A 19,282-nucleotide genomic window follows, 5' to 3' on the forward strand; every position below is an offset into this window, starting at 1 on the left:
TAAATTGCAAAAACCTAAGCTATATTTGGTACTTAGGTTTAAAGACTTGAAATAAGGTGAAGCTCAAAGCAGATGATTTGGACTTGACTTGGACTTATGGGCCAGTGACTCGAAACTCGACTTGGACTTGCCCGTCTTTGACTTGGAACTTGACTTGGACTTGAGGTCAAAGACTTGAGACTTACTTGAGATTTGCTAAACAACAACTTGGTCCCACCTCTGCTTTGTAGCAATAACAATGACTGTAAGTGAATAAAAGTAAGATAGATGCTTTGCTTCATTTGCGTTTGCATGTTTGAGTGTCAAGTGAATATAAAATGGATTCCAATGGATTCCAACGTGTACTGTTACAACTAAATATAGAAAATCTCTACTCTGGGTAAATGAGAACAAAACAAAACAGGATATTCTCATTCTCAAAATTAAATGCAAACTATTCTCTTTTGATCTATTTCATAAATTACTTTCTACTGGAGTCCAACTCAATCAGTTGTACTGAAATGAACATGAAACAGACTCTTTCAGACTTGCAGCTCCAAAATGAGTTTCCAATCAGTACCAAAACATAAACACAAGACTTCTGCGCTTTGAAGCAAAAAATATGATTTATTTAACAAACGTGGATCTAAAAGTCTGTGCTTTTCAACATGCTGACCACTTAATCAAGCAAAAGTGGAGTCTTGCACCCTTTGTCCTGCACTAGAACTAAACTAGAACATCTACACGTCCAGTGGCAAATAAACAAACAAATAAATATAAAATAACAGATTCAGTTGGATTATTTGCTCTCACCATGTAGACAGTTAGAATCAGTTTCTTTATCCTGCTGAATAGGTGAATCACTCGTGCATTCATGTTTCAAAATAAAATCAAAAATAAGAAAATGAAAAAACTATTATTTTCTTCATTATTTGTCTCCAAAACCAAAATGAAAAAACGGATAACGATTAGTTTTTTCAGTTTTCGATTTTGTGTTTAAATGAAAAATGGAAAAAAAAAAAAAGGACAACAGCTGTTTCCAGACTTAAACTGTGATGCCGGACTGAACCAGGACTGAACCAAGACTAAGACTGGGACTGAGAAAAGGACTGAGACCGGGACCAGACCAGGACCAGACCAGGACTGAGACCGGGACTGAGATTGGGAACAGACCACGACTGACACAGGGATCTGGTGTAGTCCTGGTTCAGTTCTGGTTTAGACCTGGTTTAGTCCCGGTTTAATCCTAGTGTAGTCCTGTTTTAGTCCTGGGATCAGTCCTGGTTCAGTCCTAGTCCTGATTCAGGTTTCAATCCTGGTCTCAGTCCTGGTCTGGTCCCGGTTTGGTCCCGGTCTCAGTCCTGGTCTGGTCCCGGTCTGGTCCGTGTCTCAGTCCTGATCAGTCCACACGGGCGCACCTCCAGGCCTGTGCCGACACTCCTGGTTCAGTCCTGGTTCAGTCCTGATTCAGTCCTGGTTCAGTCCTGGTTCAGTCCGTATGCGGCACAGAAGTTCCGCATCGCAGTTTAAGTCCAGAAACGGCTGTTATCCATTTTTTCCATTAGTGAAAAACTGAAAAAAATTATCTTTATCCATTTTTTCATTTTGGTTTTGGAGACAAATAATGAAGAAAATAGTAGTTTTTTTCATTTTCTTATTTTTGGTTTTATTTTGAAAAACAAATGAACGAATGACATATGGATTCTGCTGCAATGCTCCTTAATACGCATGAAACTGAAACCTTGACTCTTCACTCTTCTAGTTCTAATCTTAAATTCAGAGTTTAAGATGAAAAGCAGAAAAAAAAAGAGAAATTATTATGAAGTTAGTTGCCCTCTTAAGCACTTTCAAATTTACTCCTACTCTTACAATATTCCTGGCTCTGAAACATCAAATCGAACACTTTTCTGACATCTTTTGACAAACCAAAAAAAAATAAAAAATCACTACTTTCTCATTCAAATACAGTAGAGTGGGAAGCTAATTGTGCACATTAGCAAACACTGTGGTGAATAACCCAAGGACAACACAATAATTGCTGTACAAGGCCCTGAGCGCTTGTCACTGGGAAAGTCAGTCTTGCTTGAAATTGACTTTATGCTTTTATTGACATGGCTCCACATTAGCGTCTCTTCATGACTGTTTGTATTACCTCCCGCACATGCCGAAACGCTAACTACGCACAGCCATTTTCTGTTTGATTTCATTTATTGATGTTCATTTGACACAATTATTTGAAAACTGGAGAACAAAGAAAAATGTGAGCGCGGAGGCCCTCAGGACAACTTGCATAAGAGAGTTGTTTCTATGGAATTGTACAAATGATCAATGGCAAACCCTACATCTGCAGCAATACTTGGAACTGCAATAATAAAGATGCAGCTCTCTGGTCTGGTTTTTAACTAGATTTAAGTATAATTGAAAAGTACATCTCCTTCTTGTATAATATTTAAGTGCAATTTGAGCTAATGGATAGAGGCAGAGGAAGCCGTTAAGCTGTTGACTCATTCAGCGTGAAGTTGTAGCAGAGCGGAAATAGATTATGGGAGATTTATTTCAAAAATCTACTTTTATTCACTTTTTGGTGATTATTTTAAAAATCTGACTCTGGGTCATACAAATGTTAGCCATCCCTCAAAAATCCTGGTTACACTTGAGAAGAAATTGAGCCAGTAGAAGAGAATCAGATGTGCAGTTTTGAAAGTCAGTGGATTTTCAAGATAAATCAGTAAATCTTCAAATGTTATTAAATATGGCAAGCAAAATGATTACTGTTAAGATTTTATGAGGTGTCTGTCAGTGTATACACACAGGTAGATAACGGGACAAGTAAAAGAGCAATAGCATGTGCCAGTTATTGCTAGTGACTGCCCATAGGGAAGAGAGGGAATATAAATGTGACGAGTCTAATAAAGCCTTTCAGTATCCAAGTGAGCGCTGACACTCCTGGACCCACGCAGCTATGATCAATGTAGAGAGCTTCTTTCTACTGAGGTTAGATTCAGGGTTCCCACTCTTTTTCACTGACAAAATTTCTAAACTTTTCCATGATTTTTCATGACCTAAAGTGAATTTTCCACGACTTTACGGCACCTACATTTGTAGAACTGAGCATACTTTTAGGGCTAAATATGAAATGTTAAAGGGATAGTTCAGAATTTTGGGTCTCATTTCCTAGTGAGCCAGAGTGTTGGAAATGTGTGGAGACATATTTTTAAATATTCCATCCAGCCCTTGTATTTGCAGAGGTCGCTGGTGCTAGGCTAGTGTATGTCAATGGCCATAGTTATCCTGCCACTAAAAACACTCTTACACACTCCACAAAACACCTGAACCAAAACAATTATTATGCCAGACTGCCCATGTAAAGTCTTTGTTGATAGAATAAATTCAGAAGTAAAACCAACCTCACACTTGAAGTATTAATGTCGGAGCAGCAGCAGCGAGTTGTACTTTCTGATAGAAATCTTGGCAGTGGCGGACTGATACATGAGAAAATAGTCCCTCAACATTTGACGATTCATGCAATGCAAGGTTAGTTTTATTTCAAACATTATTAAATCAACACAGACATTCACATTGACAGTCTGGCATTATAATTGTTTTGTTTCAGGTGTTTTGTGGAGTGGGTAAGACTGTTTTTAGTGGCAGGATAACTATGGCCATTGACATGCACTAGCCTAGCACCAGCGACCGCTGCTAATACAAGGATGGAATATTTAAAAATATGTCTCCACACGTCTCCAATACTCTGGTTCACTAGGAAATGAGGTCCTATGTCTAAAATTTAGAACTGTCCCTTTAACACTGTTCACTCACCTTATGGTTTAGTATTACAGTTTTTATTTAACATTAAAAATACTGTCAGTGCATTTATTGTTGTCTCTTTTAAACAAAAGGTGCAGACGTTCAGAAATAATCATAGTAGCCTAATGAGAATTTAACAGAACGCTGTAGTTGCCTGAAAGAGACACTAAAATTCCATGACTTCTCCAAAACTTTCATTGAATTTACAAAATTACATAACTTTTCCAGGCCTAGAAAATGACATTTTCAATTTCTATGACGATTCCAGGATTTCCATGACCATGGGAACCCTGTATATTGTGCAAAGATGTCTATAGATAATAACTGATGAAAGGCCAAGTGAAAAGATTTGATAATGTAAAGCAAATGGGGTAGGACATTATAAGTTTATTAAACTTCATCCTACTCCTTTTGAGCACCAAATCCCAAATATGTACATGTACATATCCTTGTTTTGTTTGTTTGTTATTGTTGTTGATTTTGTTTTACCTTGCTCAAACAAATAAAATGAATGAATGAATAAAAAAGTCTCAGTCTTCATTTTAAACTTACAATGGAACATGAACAAACTACAGTGTAACTTAAGTTTTTGAGAGCATATGTCGATAACTTCCGAAGTTTTAAAAGTTGTAAGTTTTTATATTTTATGTATGGATTTTAGTCATCAATAATATAGTGTAGTGCTGCCATACCTGACTCCCGCGCATGTGCTGAGAGCCACCCAGGAGTCGGAATGCCCCCTCACACGGCCGTGGTAGAAGCAGTGGTCCTGAAACACAACATTCACAGGATCAATAGTCCATCTCCACCTGCAGGAAGCCTCCACAGCCTGAACTGGTGTCATGATAATATTTACGGAGACGTGCGAAGGCTGCAGCCCATAACCAATCAATGTGCTCAGTCAATTCAGCTGTCTGAGTGTTCATAAAAGCAGACAGTCACAGCAATGTCAATGTCACTGCATCTTCAGAGCAACATGGAAGAAAGACTCATTAGAGAAAACATTTGGACCTCCATGTGTTCCATCGACAGTTTAACTGAAGACGCATTTAAAGACTTGGTGTGGAAAGTAATTACAAATACTTAAGTTATTACAATTCAGTAGATTTTTTGTGGTTTTAAAGTGCACTGTTGTCTTCCTGTTGTTTCTGCTCCTTTTAAATGCACATAGACATACATTGACTGTATATAGAAACGGACATACTGTACCTAACACACTAGCCGCTGCATCTAAATAATCTTCCTACTTGAAATGCAGCTGGTAGACGAATCAGGTGCCTTCTCTTTTCCTGCGTTTGCTCCTGCTAGCGTTAGCAACAGGTCTGACTGACAGCGTTGTTACCTTTAACAGCCTCACTTCAGATTGGCCCTGTGTTTGCTATGATACTCTCGGTCGGAATTTCAAATATGGAACTCCAAATTCTTCGCTATAAGTGCCGCAGGCCTTGATGAGCTTCATTTGGCTGCAGCTGCACACTACGGGTGACGTCACACTCACTTAGCACTACACTTCATTAAAGAGTCTATGATAACAGCACCGCATCACCTGCTCTGATTGGCCAAAACAATTAATTCAGTTTTGACAGTATTGGCAAAAGAAGAAATTCAATTTGTTGACTGGACAAAAGTTTATTTTGGTCAATTACGTTTCGCAGCTCATCCAAGCTGCTTCTTCAGTTCTGATCAGACGCTGGTGGACACTGCCTTATATCTCTCTGAAGGGAGGAGCAACAAGTGGCCATACCAGCTTGTCAAAGCCTGATCCCGTCAGATCTCAGAAGCTAAGCAAGGCCGGGCCTGGTTAGTACTTGGATGGGAGACCGCTGGGAAACGCAGGTGCCACAGGGGGGCGTCAGTCAAAAAAATGTGTTGTTCTTTAGGCAAGGCACTTCACCCACTTTGCCTAGTATGAAAGTGGAGTCTGCGTGAATGATTGTGATGGTTGGAGGGGCCACGCTTCAGTCAGTCTGCCCCAGGGCAGCTGTGGCTACAATAGTAGCTCATCACCACCAGGTATGGAGTGAATAAATAATGATGTGTAAAGCATCTTTGTGACATATATCTGTGAAAAGCACTGTATAAATAAAAAACTTACTTAATTACTTACTTACACTGAAAGTACTCTGAAACTCACACACCTACTTGCCCTGAATGATTCTGCTAATATGACCCCACACTTAGTGCAAGTTCAATAGGTCTAGTTAACAAACAGAAACTGTTAAACAAGTACGTGTGTTAGATTCAGAGTAGTTTCATTGTAGTTAGCTCCTCTTTTCAGGCAGATATAAAGAAGTATCCACCAGCGTCTGACCAGAAATAAAGAAGCAGCTTGGATGAGCTGTGAAACATATTCGACCAAAATAAAATTTTGCCCAGTTGACAAATTCAATTTCTTCTTTTGCCATGGATTCCACCTGGCAACTGAGAGATTTTACACACATTTTAACAGTATTATTTAAAAATGTGATCTAAAATGCTAGTAAAATTAAATAAAAATGTAACTCATGGCAGTATTTCTTTTTCCTGTGTACTTAATTTGTACAAAGTTGGGCTTAGAATAACATTGACAGAAGCCTTAAAACATAAATCAGTACAAATTGTCAGAATAGATGTGTATGTTCAGTACTTAGGCTGTTAGTAGCGACTGTGTACATGTGTCCTTTGGCTAACAGATGTCTATACATATTCAAACAGGAGCAAACAGATTTACACTTTTTATGGCTCACACATAAATTCAAAGGGCTGACATTTCTAGGAATTTGCATACAGTATTTCTCAACAATCCTTATGTAAATTTCTCTCACACAATGGAGGTCTAGAGGCATTTTTCACACACGTTCACAAATACTGTTAAACTAGAGCAGGTTCCGCCCTTCATCATTAGGGAGTTGGTGATATTGACAAAAATGAATTCATCTTTTTCTGTTTGTTTTGTCTTTCTAACAAAATTCAGACAATGTTTAACAATGCATCAGGAATGTGCTAAAATGTGTCTCTGTCTTGGTTGAGGTTCATGTAGCACAAAATATTAATTCACCATAAAAATATCCACAAAAGGGCAGAAATATCCCCTTTTTGTACACCCTTGTTTGGAGCATTACAACAAACAATATAATTATATGAAATTATAGACGAATATTAAAATTTTGCATGTCTCCAAAAAAACAGAGATATTACCGATTTTTCAATATATAATTTACATCTGATGTCAAGAATTTGCAATTATAAGAAATTACAAAACTGCTCTAAGGTACATATTTGTAGCCTATATTTATTTTCAATTTCAAAGTTTTGCATAAAATATTAATAACAAAGTGTTTTTAGTTTGTTTTTGGGGTTTTTTTTGAGAGAGAGAGAAATGCTGAATAAATGCATTGTGTAACTAAAAATAGTTTGAATAATCGTGATTTCAATATTAACCAAAATAATGGTGATAATGACTTTTTTTCCATAATCAAGCAGCCTTAGGAACAGTAAAGTAAAATTTTATGACCACAGGAAAAGGGACACAGTACGCTGCAGATGCTAATGGGGATAAAAAATAAACAATAAACCGTTTACCAGGTCCCATATTAGGCAAAATTAAATCTTAGTTTTTTCACAACGCTTTCAGTAACTCTTTATTGTTACACGTTGTGATGTCATAAAGCAGTAGTTTTCAAGTTAACAGCTATGTTTTACCGTTTATTTAGTAGAGACTAGAAATTCCAGAGATATAGAGTTTAAAATCACAGTGGAGTACTTCTTGTATTATTAGGGGTGTAACAATATCCAAATCTCATGATACGATATCGTCACGGTATGAAGCTCACGGTATTTATTGCGATATGGTGGGAAAGCTCACGATATGGTGGGGAGGCTCACGATTATGTAACAATATCCAAATCTCTAGGTACAATATTTTCACGATATACATCTCACGGTACAATATTTATTGCAATATTTTGTGGAGGCTGTGAACAAAACTGTTAATATGTTACTTTTTCCTCTTAAAATGCCTTGACAAGACTTAATCCAAAGAAATAAAAGTGCTTAGAACTGTTATTTCTTCATGTTTCTACACTGAAATGGAGCAAAGGATCATGGTCTATGTAGTTCCCTCTGTCTTTTTTAGCTATTGCTGCACCATAACTCTTAATTTAAGCAAAGATACTTGTAATTCGATATATTGTGATGGCCCACGATATTGAGAGAACTTTGACGATACGATATCACGATATTTTGGTTATTGTTCATATCACAAGGTGGAACAGCGTGTTTTTGATTTGAGAGAAGAAACGTGTGAGAATGAAACAAAACGTGGGTATGTTTGTCAGGACGTAGCGTAAGCCCTTTAAACAATATTCAATTTTAGTTTTCCAATTACCTCGATAAGAATGATTCAACCTGTTATATTTTCACCTTGAACAATAGCACGTAAACAGGATTTTATTAGCCACGTTCAATCGGTTTGATTTCATTACGAACTCATCTACATACCGTTATTATTTATCCCCAAATTCAATTAAACCTGCTTCAGCGTATAGCCCGGTCCAGTGATAGTGGCTCCGTGTCTCTGTCAGCTTAGCCGAGCGTGTAATAAGCTCATTCAGTGAACAGCAGCAGCATCAGCGGTGCCAACATCAGCTGTCAGACAGGCCCCCTCCCTACACTAACTCCCCACTCCACGGCTCAAACCAGCAATTAGCCCAGTCCCATGTCCAAGGGTCCACTAGGCTGTGAGAAAACGGATAGAATAAATAGATGCAATTGTTCTCAAGCATCAATCTAATGTTAACTGAAGTCAGAAATCACTCGCTCTAGGAACATTCAGCATTTTAAAGGAGCAACTTTTCTGGTGAAGGGTCCACTACGCACTTGTCTCCATGAAGATGTTATTGCTTTGCCTTGAATGTTCCATTGTATGACATTAAATATTAGGGATGGACATTTGATTAAATTTTCATCAAAAATCGATTTTAGATTAATCATTAATGTTTTTATATTAAAATGATCATGATTATTTTTACTAATCTGCATAAATAAACTCAACTTTACAACATATAAACCATAACGACTATAGACACATCAGCCCATTTGACATTATAATGCAGTTTGGCACATTTATTTACGTTTTATAGAAATTCAACTTAAAACAGCACGGCTCATTTGCATAAACTATTAGTGCTGAGCAAAACAGCTCTCTCCTTGTGCTCTGATGCGGTTCAGCTTCTGTCGGACTGAAGGACACGACTCAGTGGAATATAGGTGTTCCTTCTGTGACTAGTGATCTCCAAGGAAGTGCCTCAGCTGAAACGTGGGACAGTGAGGCCACAACTCCAGTGTTTGCGCTGTCAGACGCAGTCTCATCTCCTTACACTATGAATGACAACCTAAATTTGATTTGTCGATTAAAAATGAACATGATCAACAAAATTCTTAATGATCAGTTATCGATTAGTTGACAAATCATGCCCATCCCTATTAAATATATACATCTGACAGTTACTAATTACAAGTGTTTCTATTGCTCAGAAATACAATAATTCCCTCTGTGAATAGGGGCGACTCTTCACAGATCTGACTTGTAATCTTTAATAGGTTTAGTCTATGCCAGACCTGGGCATTGTACAGCTTCGGGGTCACATACAGCCCTTCTGTTGACTCTGACCGGCCCGTTTAAGCTCATTTGGATTTACAAAATAAACATATTATAATTTTACTGCATGCCTGGATTTAAGCTGCATTGCTTTTATTTTAAAGATGTTTTTTAAATGGCATTTTTTGTAAGGTGACCTCACTTTTTCATTGCTTTGTCATAACATATACCAACCGACTTGTCAAAACAATGCTATTTACTACTTTTTATACAGAAATACAATTAATATTATGCAGAACTGAGTTAAGCATTTTGGCCCAACCCTCCACAATATTTTCAGTTTTTCATGTGGCCCCATGGAAAAAATAATTGCCCACCCCCTGGTCTATGCTGTATAAATAGTAGGGATGTAACAATAACTAAAATATCGTAATATCGTATCCTCAGAACTCACAATAAAACCGTGGTTCATCACAATATATATCGAATTGCAAGGTTTTTCACTTAAAAGTAATAAAAAAGAGGGAACTGCATAGGTCATGATCCTTTACTTACTTTAAAATAACTGTTTTTAAGCACTTTAAATTTAATTTCTTTGAAATATGGCAGTAATGATTCACGCTGAAGACTAGTCACGGTATTTAGAAATGAAAAAATAGCCTATGTACAATTCTGTTAATCACTATTGCAACAATTATTGTACCGTGAGATGCATATCGTGATAATATCATACCGTGAGATTTGGATATCGTTACATCCCTAATATACATTTATACAAAGCAATAATATTTCCATGGACACAAGCACTGGAAATGTTACGCAGTGCACCTTTAACACTGAGATAAACATTTAAAGTGGTGCTATGTAACATTTTTGGTGGAGGGTCCATTATCAGCTTGGCTCTACAGAGAAGTTATTGTTTGCCAAGAATATTCTACAGTACAGGATTAAGCTTCTCTATTTCCAGGACGACATATAGGGCCAAGCTACAGGGCAGATCTGTGGAGAGGCGACTCTGCTCACAGTATAGAAAGCATGTTTGTTAGGTATTTTTGATAAATTAAATAACATATAATTGAATAAACGCACTTATAATGCCATATTGTGGAAAATTCTACATGGAGACCAGCAGGTGGCAGACCCCTCACCAGAAATGTTACCTAGTCCAAAACTGTGAAAATGACCTCTCTCTCAGTCTTGCCCAAAAGCACAATGGCACTTGCAGCTGAGGGAGAACGGTGCCAGCCTTGTTTGTAGTGCTCTTAATATATGGTGCATTTTCAGAGTTGCTGTTTATCTAGTTTGTCGTGAAACAGCTTTTGAACTCCACATTTTGACAAACTATCTCCAGGTAAGATTCAGGCAGTTAGACAAAGACGAATGGCCTGAGCGAGGAGATTTATTAGAAAACACTCCGACAATAAATGATGCTAAAATGAAGTACTAATTTTCTTCACTATGCAATTGTATCTCATTTGTATTGTAACCTGGGGCCTTCTACCGAATTGACTCAAAGAACTGAACAATAGAACATAATAGAGCTTTTCAAGTATCATTATTCAATTACGAAGTAGCACAAAAGAAGGACATTAAATAATTAGCACTTCTTGCTGTTGACGATCTGTCACTGGCGGAACAGTCTGATGAGTTCAATCTTCTCAGGACTTGTGAAGAGCACATGCGACCAATTACATCTCATTAAACTAAGTGGTTAAAGCTTCCAAGATGATGAAGAGAGCGTATAAGTGAAAAATGTGTCTTCATGGGGTTTAAAATTATCTCAACTATTTAAAACTTGTATGGAAAAAGAATATGCCGCAATCTGTGACAAAGAAGGCTTCTCCGGTGTTGGAAAAAATACAATTAGAAGTTACAGCGATGTTTTTCTTGATGGGTCATGGAAGGTGTAGAACAAATTAAATGTTGGAAAGAGGAAAGACTTGCTTGGTACAACTCTAAACTTGATGATTTTTACCCCATTTTGATGGACATTCAATTCAATGCAGACATCTAACACACAGGTTTTACTGACGTGGATTGGCGGTGGACTTCTTGATTAAAAAAAAAAAACAAGCTGGCAATTATAAATGACTGACATTAATCTCTAACTTAATTCAAACTGATTAATTGCACAGCCCTATGTGGAAGTGTAGAACATTACTTACGCCTGCTTTGAGGAAAACAGATCCACCAGTTCAAGCTAACTTCATAAACAACTAAATCACTCCAGAGTTTCTCGTAGTTTCTCGTTGACTGAATTAAACTTTTAGAAGTTGTAGCTTTAAAACAGCTTCCCTGTACTTTGTCTGGAGGCTGGTGTCACCGCCTCTTCCGCTAAATGAGAAAAATTGGTCCAAAGTGGCCGACTGGATTCAGATCAAATTAATATCCTGGCAATGAGCGAGCACTTTTCAGGCCACAATTAGTGTGGAAGCTCTCAGTTCACTTTGAAAGTCTGCCGTAATGGACAGGTGCAGGTGGAACTAAACGTCACCGGACTTTAGAGAGGTCCAGAACTTTTAATACAGTGTTAGTTTTGTTAACAAAACAGTTTTGTTAAAAGTGAGGGAAAAATAAAACATTTAATCTCATGTTTTTTCACAGTTCACTTTTTTCAGATAAATATGCATCTCAAAATTCATTGTTAATTTGTCTTGCAAACATAAGAATTCAGACACAAACTTATAGGTGGAGGTTTTCAGAATCTAGAATGTGTTGATGTGCTCACAGATGCAAGACCGTTTTTCTTATTAATTACTTACTGTATTCTCATAAGAAAAAAACAAAGAGTGAATTAACAAATTTTGAATCTAATTACTTATCCTAGTGACTAGACCAGGGGTGGGCAAACTTTTTGACTCATGGGCCACAAAGGGCTCTAAAATTTGACGGAAGGGCCGGTCCAGGAGGAAATGGATGGAGTTTTTTGGTAATCCACCTCATAAGAGAAAAAAATTACCTGGGATATGTAGAAAACAGACCCCATGTTATTGGAATATCTCATCATTGAAAATCATTACAAAGCATTACAACAAAATATCTGTCTTTCAAGTTCCATGGTATTTACTATTTATTGAAATTACTTTTAAAACACTGAAAAATTATCATTATTATTATCATTATTCCAGTTTGGCGGACCGGATTAAAAAGATTAAAGGGCCGCATATTGCCCCCGGGCCGTAGTTTGCCCACCCCTGGACTAGACCCTAGAACTTGGTATTATACAACCAAAATCTGTATTTTAGCAGTATGACTGAGGACCCCCCAAAAATGAGATGGCGAGACATCAAGGGGCTTATCCTCCAAGCAAATTAATTAAAATTTCAATTAATTTAAGCTACTCTTATCTGTATTTAATATTCTTGCCCTATATGAATGAACGAATGCTGCGATTTCATCTGAAACCCAGAAAGAGTGGCAGGAACACAGACTTACTATCTAAAGCACGACAGTCTGACTAACACGTTATGCTAAGTTGACATAGCAATAAGATAAATATGACAAATTTAGTTTTAATTTTCAGTATCTGTTGCAGAAAATAGAAAACTTAAAAGTTTCAAACTTCTACTTATTTGGTCTGTAACGACTGATCTTGGATAATATAATTTCCATACTTTTATACAGCTGTTTTAACAGCAATAACAATATGTACCTTTATGCAGAGAATTAAATGACAGCTTCTTAAATATAGGAAACACTGTAATAATTAAATGTAAGATGATTTTTGTGAGCTCTTATATAATCACGTTTCAAGTCCACGTTATCTCCAGACTCCAATATTCTTTGCATGCATTCAAACTTCTATTCACACTTACCACTATCGGATCAAGTCATTCATTTGGTACAAGATGTCTGAAGTCGTTTTTGCCTAAACATGTTTTGAAAGTTTGTCCAAATCCGCAGGAGAAAGTATGTCCACATTCCACAGTGTTTAAACTTGTACAGCTTGTTTCCCTGCAGAGATGTGATTGCCGATGTCTGTTTATGCGATGATGGAACAGACTCCACTCCACCTGCCCACTCAGAGCAGTCCAACACATGGTGACACGCAGCCCGCGGCGCTCATTTAAACATCAGTCCTCCGCCACAACTAAACTGGGCACATTTGAATTGAGATGATAAGAGCCAGGATCCATGGAGGCCAGAGCCAAACCTGTCATTTACTGTCAGTGGTGTGGTCTTCGGACTTATTTCAAATTCAGACAATATTGAGAATTGCTGTCAACACTGCTACTCTTCCATTTGAAACATTATATTATCCACAACACTGCTCACTAAAATACTGGGTCTGGTGATTGTGAAGTAAAATAGATAAGAAAGTATGTTATTTTTTGACTTTTGACCAAAATGAATTACCACTACGAAGTGTTGGTTTGTGCAGTTAGATTGCTGCTTCTGTGACCAAGACCCCAATAATAGAAACACACATGGATTTGTGAATCTTCACTGGCTACAAGTTTCTTTCTGAAATTACCGTGGAATAAATTATTCTCTTTTTGAACATTGTATCCGGGTTCCAGATTTTTTCCTCATATATTTGTAATAAACTGCCAATCGTATAAGCAGGTCTTGAAGTCAAAATACTGTCTGCATCTAATTATAAAACTTTTAATTGCCTGATAATTAGAATTAGTTGTTGCTGTTAAGTTTTACCATCACGGCAAAAGTTCGGACTGGTCTCAGAGAGAGCTTATCATGGTGAAAAATTAGGATGCTCAGAATATTTTTCACATTTTTAACAGGATAAAAATCTGGCTATGAGAAAAGCACTTACAACTTCCTCTTCTTTGGGCCCTGAAACTTTCCTGTTTTGGCAACTGTATCCACCACAAACTTAGTTCATAGAGGTTCAATTCACTTACCTGAGTAATTACTTCAAATAAATAAAGCAAGTTCAAAGCCACTGTTTGCGTACATCATGTTCCTTTATGCAAAAACTGAAAGCACTCAAAACTGTTTAAATATTGTATAAAGAATAGCAAGCATCAATCAGAATTAAGGCTTACATTTTCCTTTGAGTGTATTCCACATTCTCTGTGTCATGTAGCGGCCAATTCTTAATATTACTATTTAAAAATACAAACTTCTGCAATTTGATAAAGACATTTGAGACTTAAAACTTAATCCAGAATTATATTAGAACACATATTTAAGCCAACACACTTTTTATTCTATTAAACCATTGATTAAGTTTTAAAATCAAATCACAGAGCTTCAATACTTGATGTGCGAGTTGGGAAATAGACAGTAAATTTCTTCTCTTCTAAGTACTTACAGTGACATTGTGGTTGGCCAGTGTCACCAGCTGGCCCTCCTCTGTGTAGTAGGTCTCTGTGAAGTCTGGACTGAGGAGCTCCCTGCAGAGACAAGAGACAGGAGTGATTAGAGGAGAGTTAACACAAAGGATGGTGGTAAAATGGTGTCTGAGCAGCAGGTAGAAATGGGACTGAATGAAGAAAATGGCAGTTAAGACTATAATTGACAAAATGGCTTCAGGCAAGGCCATTTGTTGCCGTAAGGAAATTGCTGCTGTAATGTGTTGAGAAAGTAGGCTACATAGTGGATCTGCATTATATGTTATTATTGTAATTTCAGTGATTCGTAATACGGCTGCAGTACAATAACAATCTTCACTCCTGAAACATTTAAGTGATCAAAGCAATTTTTTATTAAAATGTGTTGTTTAACATCTACGTGAAATGTTTACAGAGACTTAAAGTGTTCTGTTAAAAGAACTGTACGACTGATAGGCAAGTGCAAAAATATTGAAATATCGACATATCGTATCATTTAATGTGATGAGACAGTATCAATATTGTGGGCTGCTGTATCGATATATCGCCAAGAGTATTTTTTTTTTTTTATATTTTACTCAATTATTTTGTTACAGAACTACAGTTTTGTTACTTGTTTAGAGGAAGGAAACTCATTTATGCGACACATTTGACATTTTCACTGTTTTGAGGATTAAAATGTTTGTGTTTCATATTAACTTTGCACAAGACATGGATTAACAAAGACGTTTAGTGTCACAGCCATGATTTGGCCTTTATTTTCACTGAACCGTAAAGAACTAAATTTGAAATATATCATATCAAATCTAAAGTGCACTGTGACGAGATATGTATCATATCATGGCCTATGTATCAAATAATGTATCGTATCGTCGCCTATGTATCGAAGTATGTATCGTATCATGGTCTATGTATCAAGGTATGTATCGTATCGTGGCATATGTATCGAGATATGTATCGTATCGTGGCATATGTATCGAAATATGTATCGTATTGTGGCCTATGTATCGAGATATGTATCGTATCGTGGCCTATGTATCTAGATATGTATCGTATCGTGACCTATGTATCAAGGTATGTATCATATTGTGGCCTACGTATCGAGGTATGTATCATATCATGGTCTATGTATCAAGGTATGTATCGTATCGTATCGTGGCCTATGTTTCGAGATATGTATCGTATCGTGACCTATGTATCGAGGTATGTATTGTATCGTGGCATATGTATCAAGGTATGTATCGTATCATGGTCTATGTATCGAGATATGTATCGTATCGTGGCATATGTATCGAGATATGTATCACATCAACAACTTCTTAATGATACCCAGACCTAATGGCCAATATAAGTAAATTAACAGCATTCGAAGCTGTACTTTTAAAATCTTTTCAAATGTACCTGAGATTATTAATGAGTTTTAAAAGCAGTCGTTTTTGCTTCTCAATTCCAAACAAAATGGATGACATTTTTCATTTTGAATGCTTGTAGCATAGTTACTCTGTCTCTCTATAATTATTTTATGTCTCTGGCTTGCATCATCCGTAGATAATGCAATGATACAATAGATTGCCCAGAAGAACCTTGGCCAGAACATTGTTGCCATGTCGCTAAGCTAATAGCATTAGCTGATAACATTAGCTAATCCCATTAGCGAGACAAGTGATGGACAGCAGATGACCCTGCAGCGGCCCACGATAACAATGAGTACTTCCTGCTTACACAATAAACAACACTGCCAGGAGTATTGCAAAAATACAAGCAGTTTTGAGGTTTTATAGCTCAGACAGCCTGAACAAGAGTCTGTGAAAGTTATTTGTACATTTCACTAGAGGTTGTATCGCCACCCTAAAGTGTTCATTAAGTTAAGACTGAGACATCAATAGCTGCGTAATGGGCAGCCAGTCTATAGCAACACTAGAATGAATAGTCTTTGTTTTCTATACTGATCACACAATGAGCCAACACTCTGACCAGTCCCTAATCATCCTATTGATCTCCCAACATCCACCAAGACAAGCACAAGAGTAACTTTAGTAGTGCTAAGGACTTCTGTGAGACTGGAATACACGATGAGGAGCTGGGCTGAACTTTGGGTCCATATCAGCAGGTTTTCCAGCTTGTCCCAGTTAAAGGTGGCTTCTTTATGTAATATTTAAGTAGAAATAAAAGCACTTACAATAAGAGTGGTAGAATAATGTCTCCACAGCAGGGACTGACAGTTTCATGATATTACAAATGCTCTTACATGTCTAGTTTGAAGCCCAGAGGTAACTGTGCCTGGGGCCTCCACTGTCTTCACACAGTCTTCTTGACGTAGCCTTAGCTCTTTTTGTCGACCACTCTCCAAACAGCATACAGCTTTGTCAGCAGATATTGGTGTCTTTGATGTAGCCTTATTCTGTAAGCTGTGCACATCGCTGGTCCACACAGGGGTGAATCTACTATATCTCTGCATTTTAGGTCCAGTTTTTGTAGACAAACCTCTTCATGCCAGGTGCAGTGCTGACTCAGGGACCATTGTTGTTTTAAGGGTCTACTCTTTTGTGATCTACGTTATAAAAGGGTGACCAGACGTTCCAATTTACCCAGGACAGTCTCAGTTTTGAGCCCTGTGTCCCCTGTCCCAGCTTATTTATCCTAAACCAGTGATTTGTCTCAGTTTTATACAAGAAAAATGTCCCAGGTGTCACTATTTTTGAGCAATTTGATCCCTGTCAACAGTAAAGAGAGGCATAAATTGTAATTTGTTTCGCTAAAATACAGAAAAGCTGCTTGAAAATGACCAAAACACAAAGAAAATGTGATTTTACTGGCACATGTTAGTCGTGAATAAATCATGAATGGGCTAAGTGCAGAACAATTTTCCTTAACTATGCACTCTTTTCACAATTTTATTATTACCAACAATCACAAACATTACAATGTTCTTCCCTCGTCACAAACATACCTGGAGTTGTGTTTTGTTTCACTCACACATGATACATTACATTAAAACAGAAACCCTGCATATTTAGGCTCTACTCTCAAGAAAAAAAAAACAGTCTTTCACCTTGTGATGTCATGAAGTGCTCCATCGTGTTTTTAAACTCGATATACCTTCACTAGAATCATTTGGATAATTTCAGCCCTGGAATTGCCCATTTCTACTGACCTAAAGGTAAAAGGGTAGCTTGAAAACTATCGCTTCATGACATCACAAGGTGGAACAGAGCATTTTGAGCATTTAAAGAGTTACTCAAACATGTGTGAATGAAACAAAACACAATTCCAGGTCTGTTTTTGATGAGATAACAACATTATAACACGTCACAGGTCCATTTTGTGTAACTGTGGAACTTTAAATTGATAACCTGGGTGATATTGCAGTCAATATTTTAACTTTTTTATGATGCTACATTAGGAGCTGTCTATGAAATAGCAGAAAGCTTTTATTAATAACATTTTGTAGTGTATTTGTTATGTTTTCATTTTCGTGCTACCTAGGGACTCCAGATGGAAAGTAGCTCTTTACTGAATCTGTCGCAAAGCATCTTCTCATTTTATAAGATTAATGTCTCTGTTCAGTCCGACCCTGACAAATAAATAATAAAGTAAAACTTGTTGGCGACTACTGGTCTATGACTCTGATGCGTCGTGTTTTTGTTACAGCTGAAAGAACAGCAGTAAGTGGGTGTGTGCGAGACCTTGTTATATCAGTTAACTTTAAAGAAACGCTAAGTCAGACAAAGCTTGGATAATATGCATAGCTTCCCATTGCTTTCTGTCAAGGCCTGTATCATTTTCCGACATTGCTGAGCTCGCTGGCAAAAAGCATAATCTCCTCCAAATGAAATGTTGGATCAGCAGCGGCCGCGCCTCTTTCAAGTTGATGGAGCTGGACTTTGATAAGAGCGAGAGACAAAGAAGGAGCAAACTTCCAAGAGTCTTTGTTGTGATGGCATCAAGCTAGATTCATCGGCACTTTCCTTATCTTATGCTAATTCTTATCGCGACCATGCAAACTTGCTTCTACACTCGTGTCCCCTGTTCTGCGCAAAGACAGACTGCAAAGTAGAAGGAATAGATTTGTTGTCACCCCAAAGGTCACCGTATGCAAGGTGCAGACACGTTTAACATTCACAATCTCGTAGGTTTTTCCTTCAAGAAAGTGTGCCCAGGTTGAAAATACATCAATTACATCACGATATCTAGATACAGTGCTAGTAATTTATTTTTATCTGTCAAACTGGCTGATAGCGTTGTGTAAAATAGCCATACCAGGATGCTGACCAAATGCAAGTGGTCTCAATCAGATTAAATCAATACAACTGTAGGCTGATATCATTCCATATATCATTTGGCCGATATTTCCCTGTTTTAGTTAATCGGCCTCAAATCTTCAGCATAAGTCGATATGTTGTTTAGATTGAGTTGGTGCCTAAAGAATTGACATTTTTCACAACGACCGAAGTGCCACGATGTAGGGTAAACGTCACTCCCGGTTAATGCTTTTCTATAGCAAAATATCTGTGGAAATGTCTTAGATATTTTCCGCCAGCTTCATAAATCTGCCCCATTACTAAATCTTCAACCAACAAGGTCGACAAAGGACATATTCTGTCCAAGAAGAATTTATCCACAA

At 37.4% G+C, this 19,282-nt stretch overlaps 1 protein-coding gene and 1 pseudogene across 1 annotated transcript in view; one reads left to right on the forward strand and one right to left on the reverse strand.

The window, feature by feature from the left end:
- Window positions 1-19,282, reverse strand: part of adam19a (ADAM metallopeptidase domain 19a) — a 192,998-nt gene that overhangs the window by 63,329 nt on the left and 110,387 nt on the right. The window contains exons 4-5 of the mRNA XM_055156515.1: window positions 14,640-14,721; window positions 4,479-4,555 (exon numbers count right to left, since the gene is read on the reverse strand). Of these exons, the coding sequence (XP_055012490.1) occupies window positions 4,479-4,555; window positions 14,640-14,721 (159 nt within the window). The remainder of the gene's footprint in view (window positions 1-4,478; window positions 4,556-14,639; window positions 14,722-19,282) is intronic.
- Window positions 5,517-5,634, forward strand: LOC129409958 (5S ribosomal RNA; annotated as a pseudogene).

Source organism: Boleophthalmus pectinirostris, unplaced genomic scaffold (genome assembly GCF_026225935.1).
Source record: "Boleophthalmus pectinirostris isolate CB_2022bp ecotype Guang Dong unplaced genomic scaffold, ASM2622593v1 HiC_scaffold_20, whole genome shotgun sequence".
In the NCBI taxonomy this organism is placed as follows: Eukaryota; Metazoa; Chordata; class Actinopteri; order Gobiiformes; family Gobiidae; genus Boleophthalmus; species Boleophthalmus pectinirostris.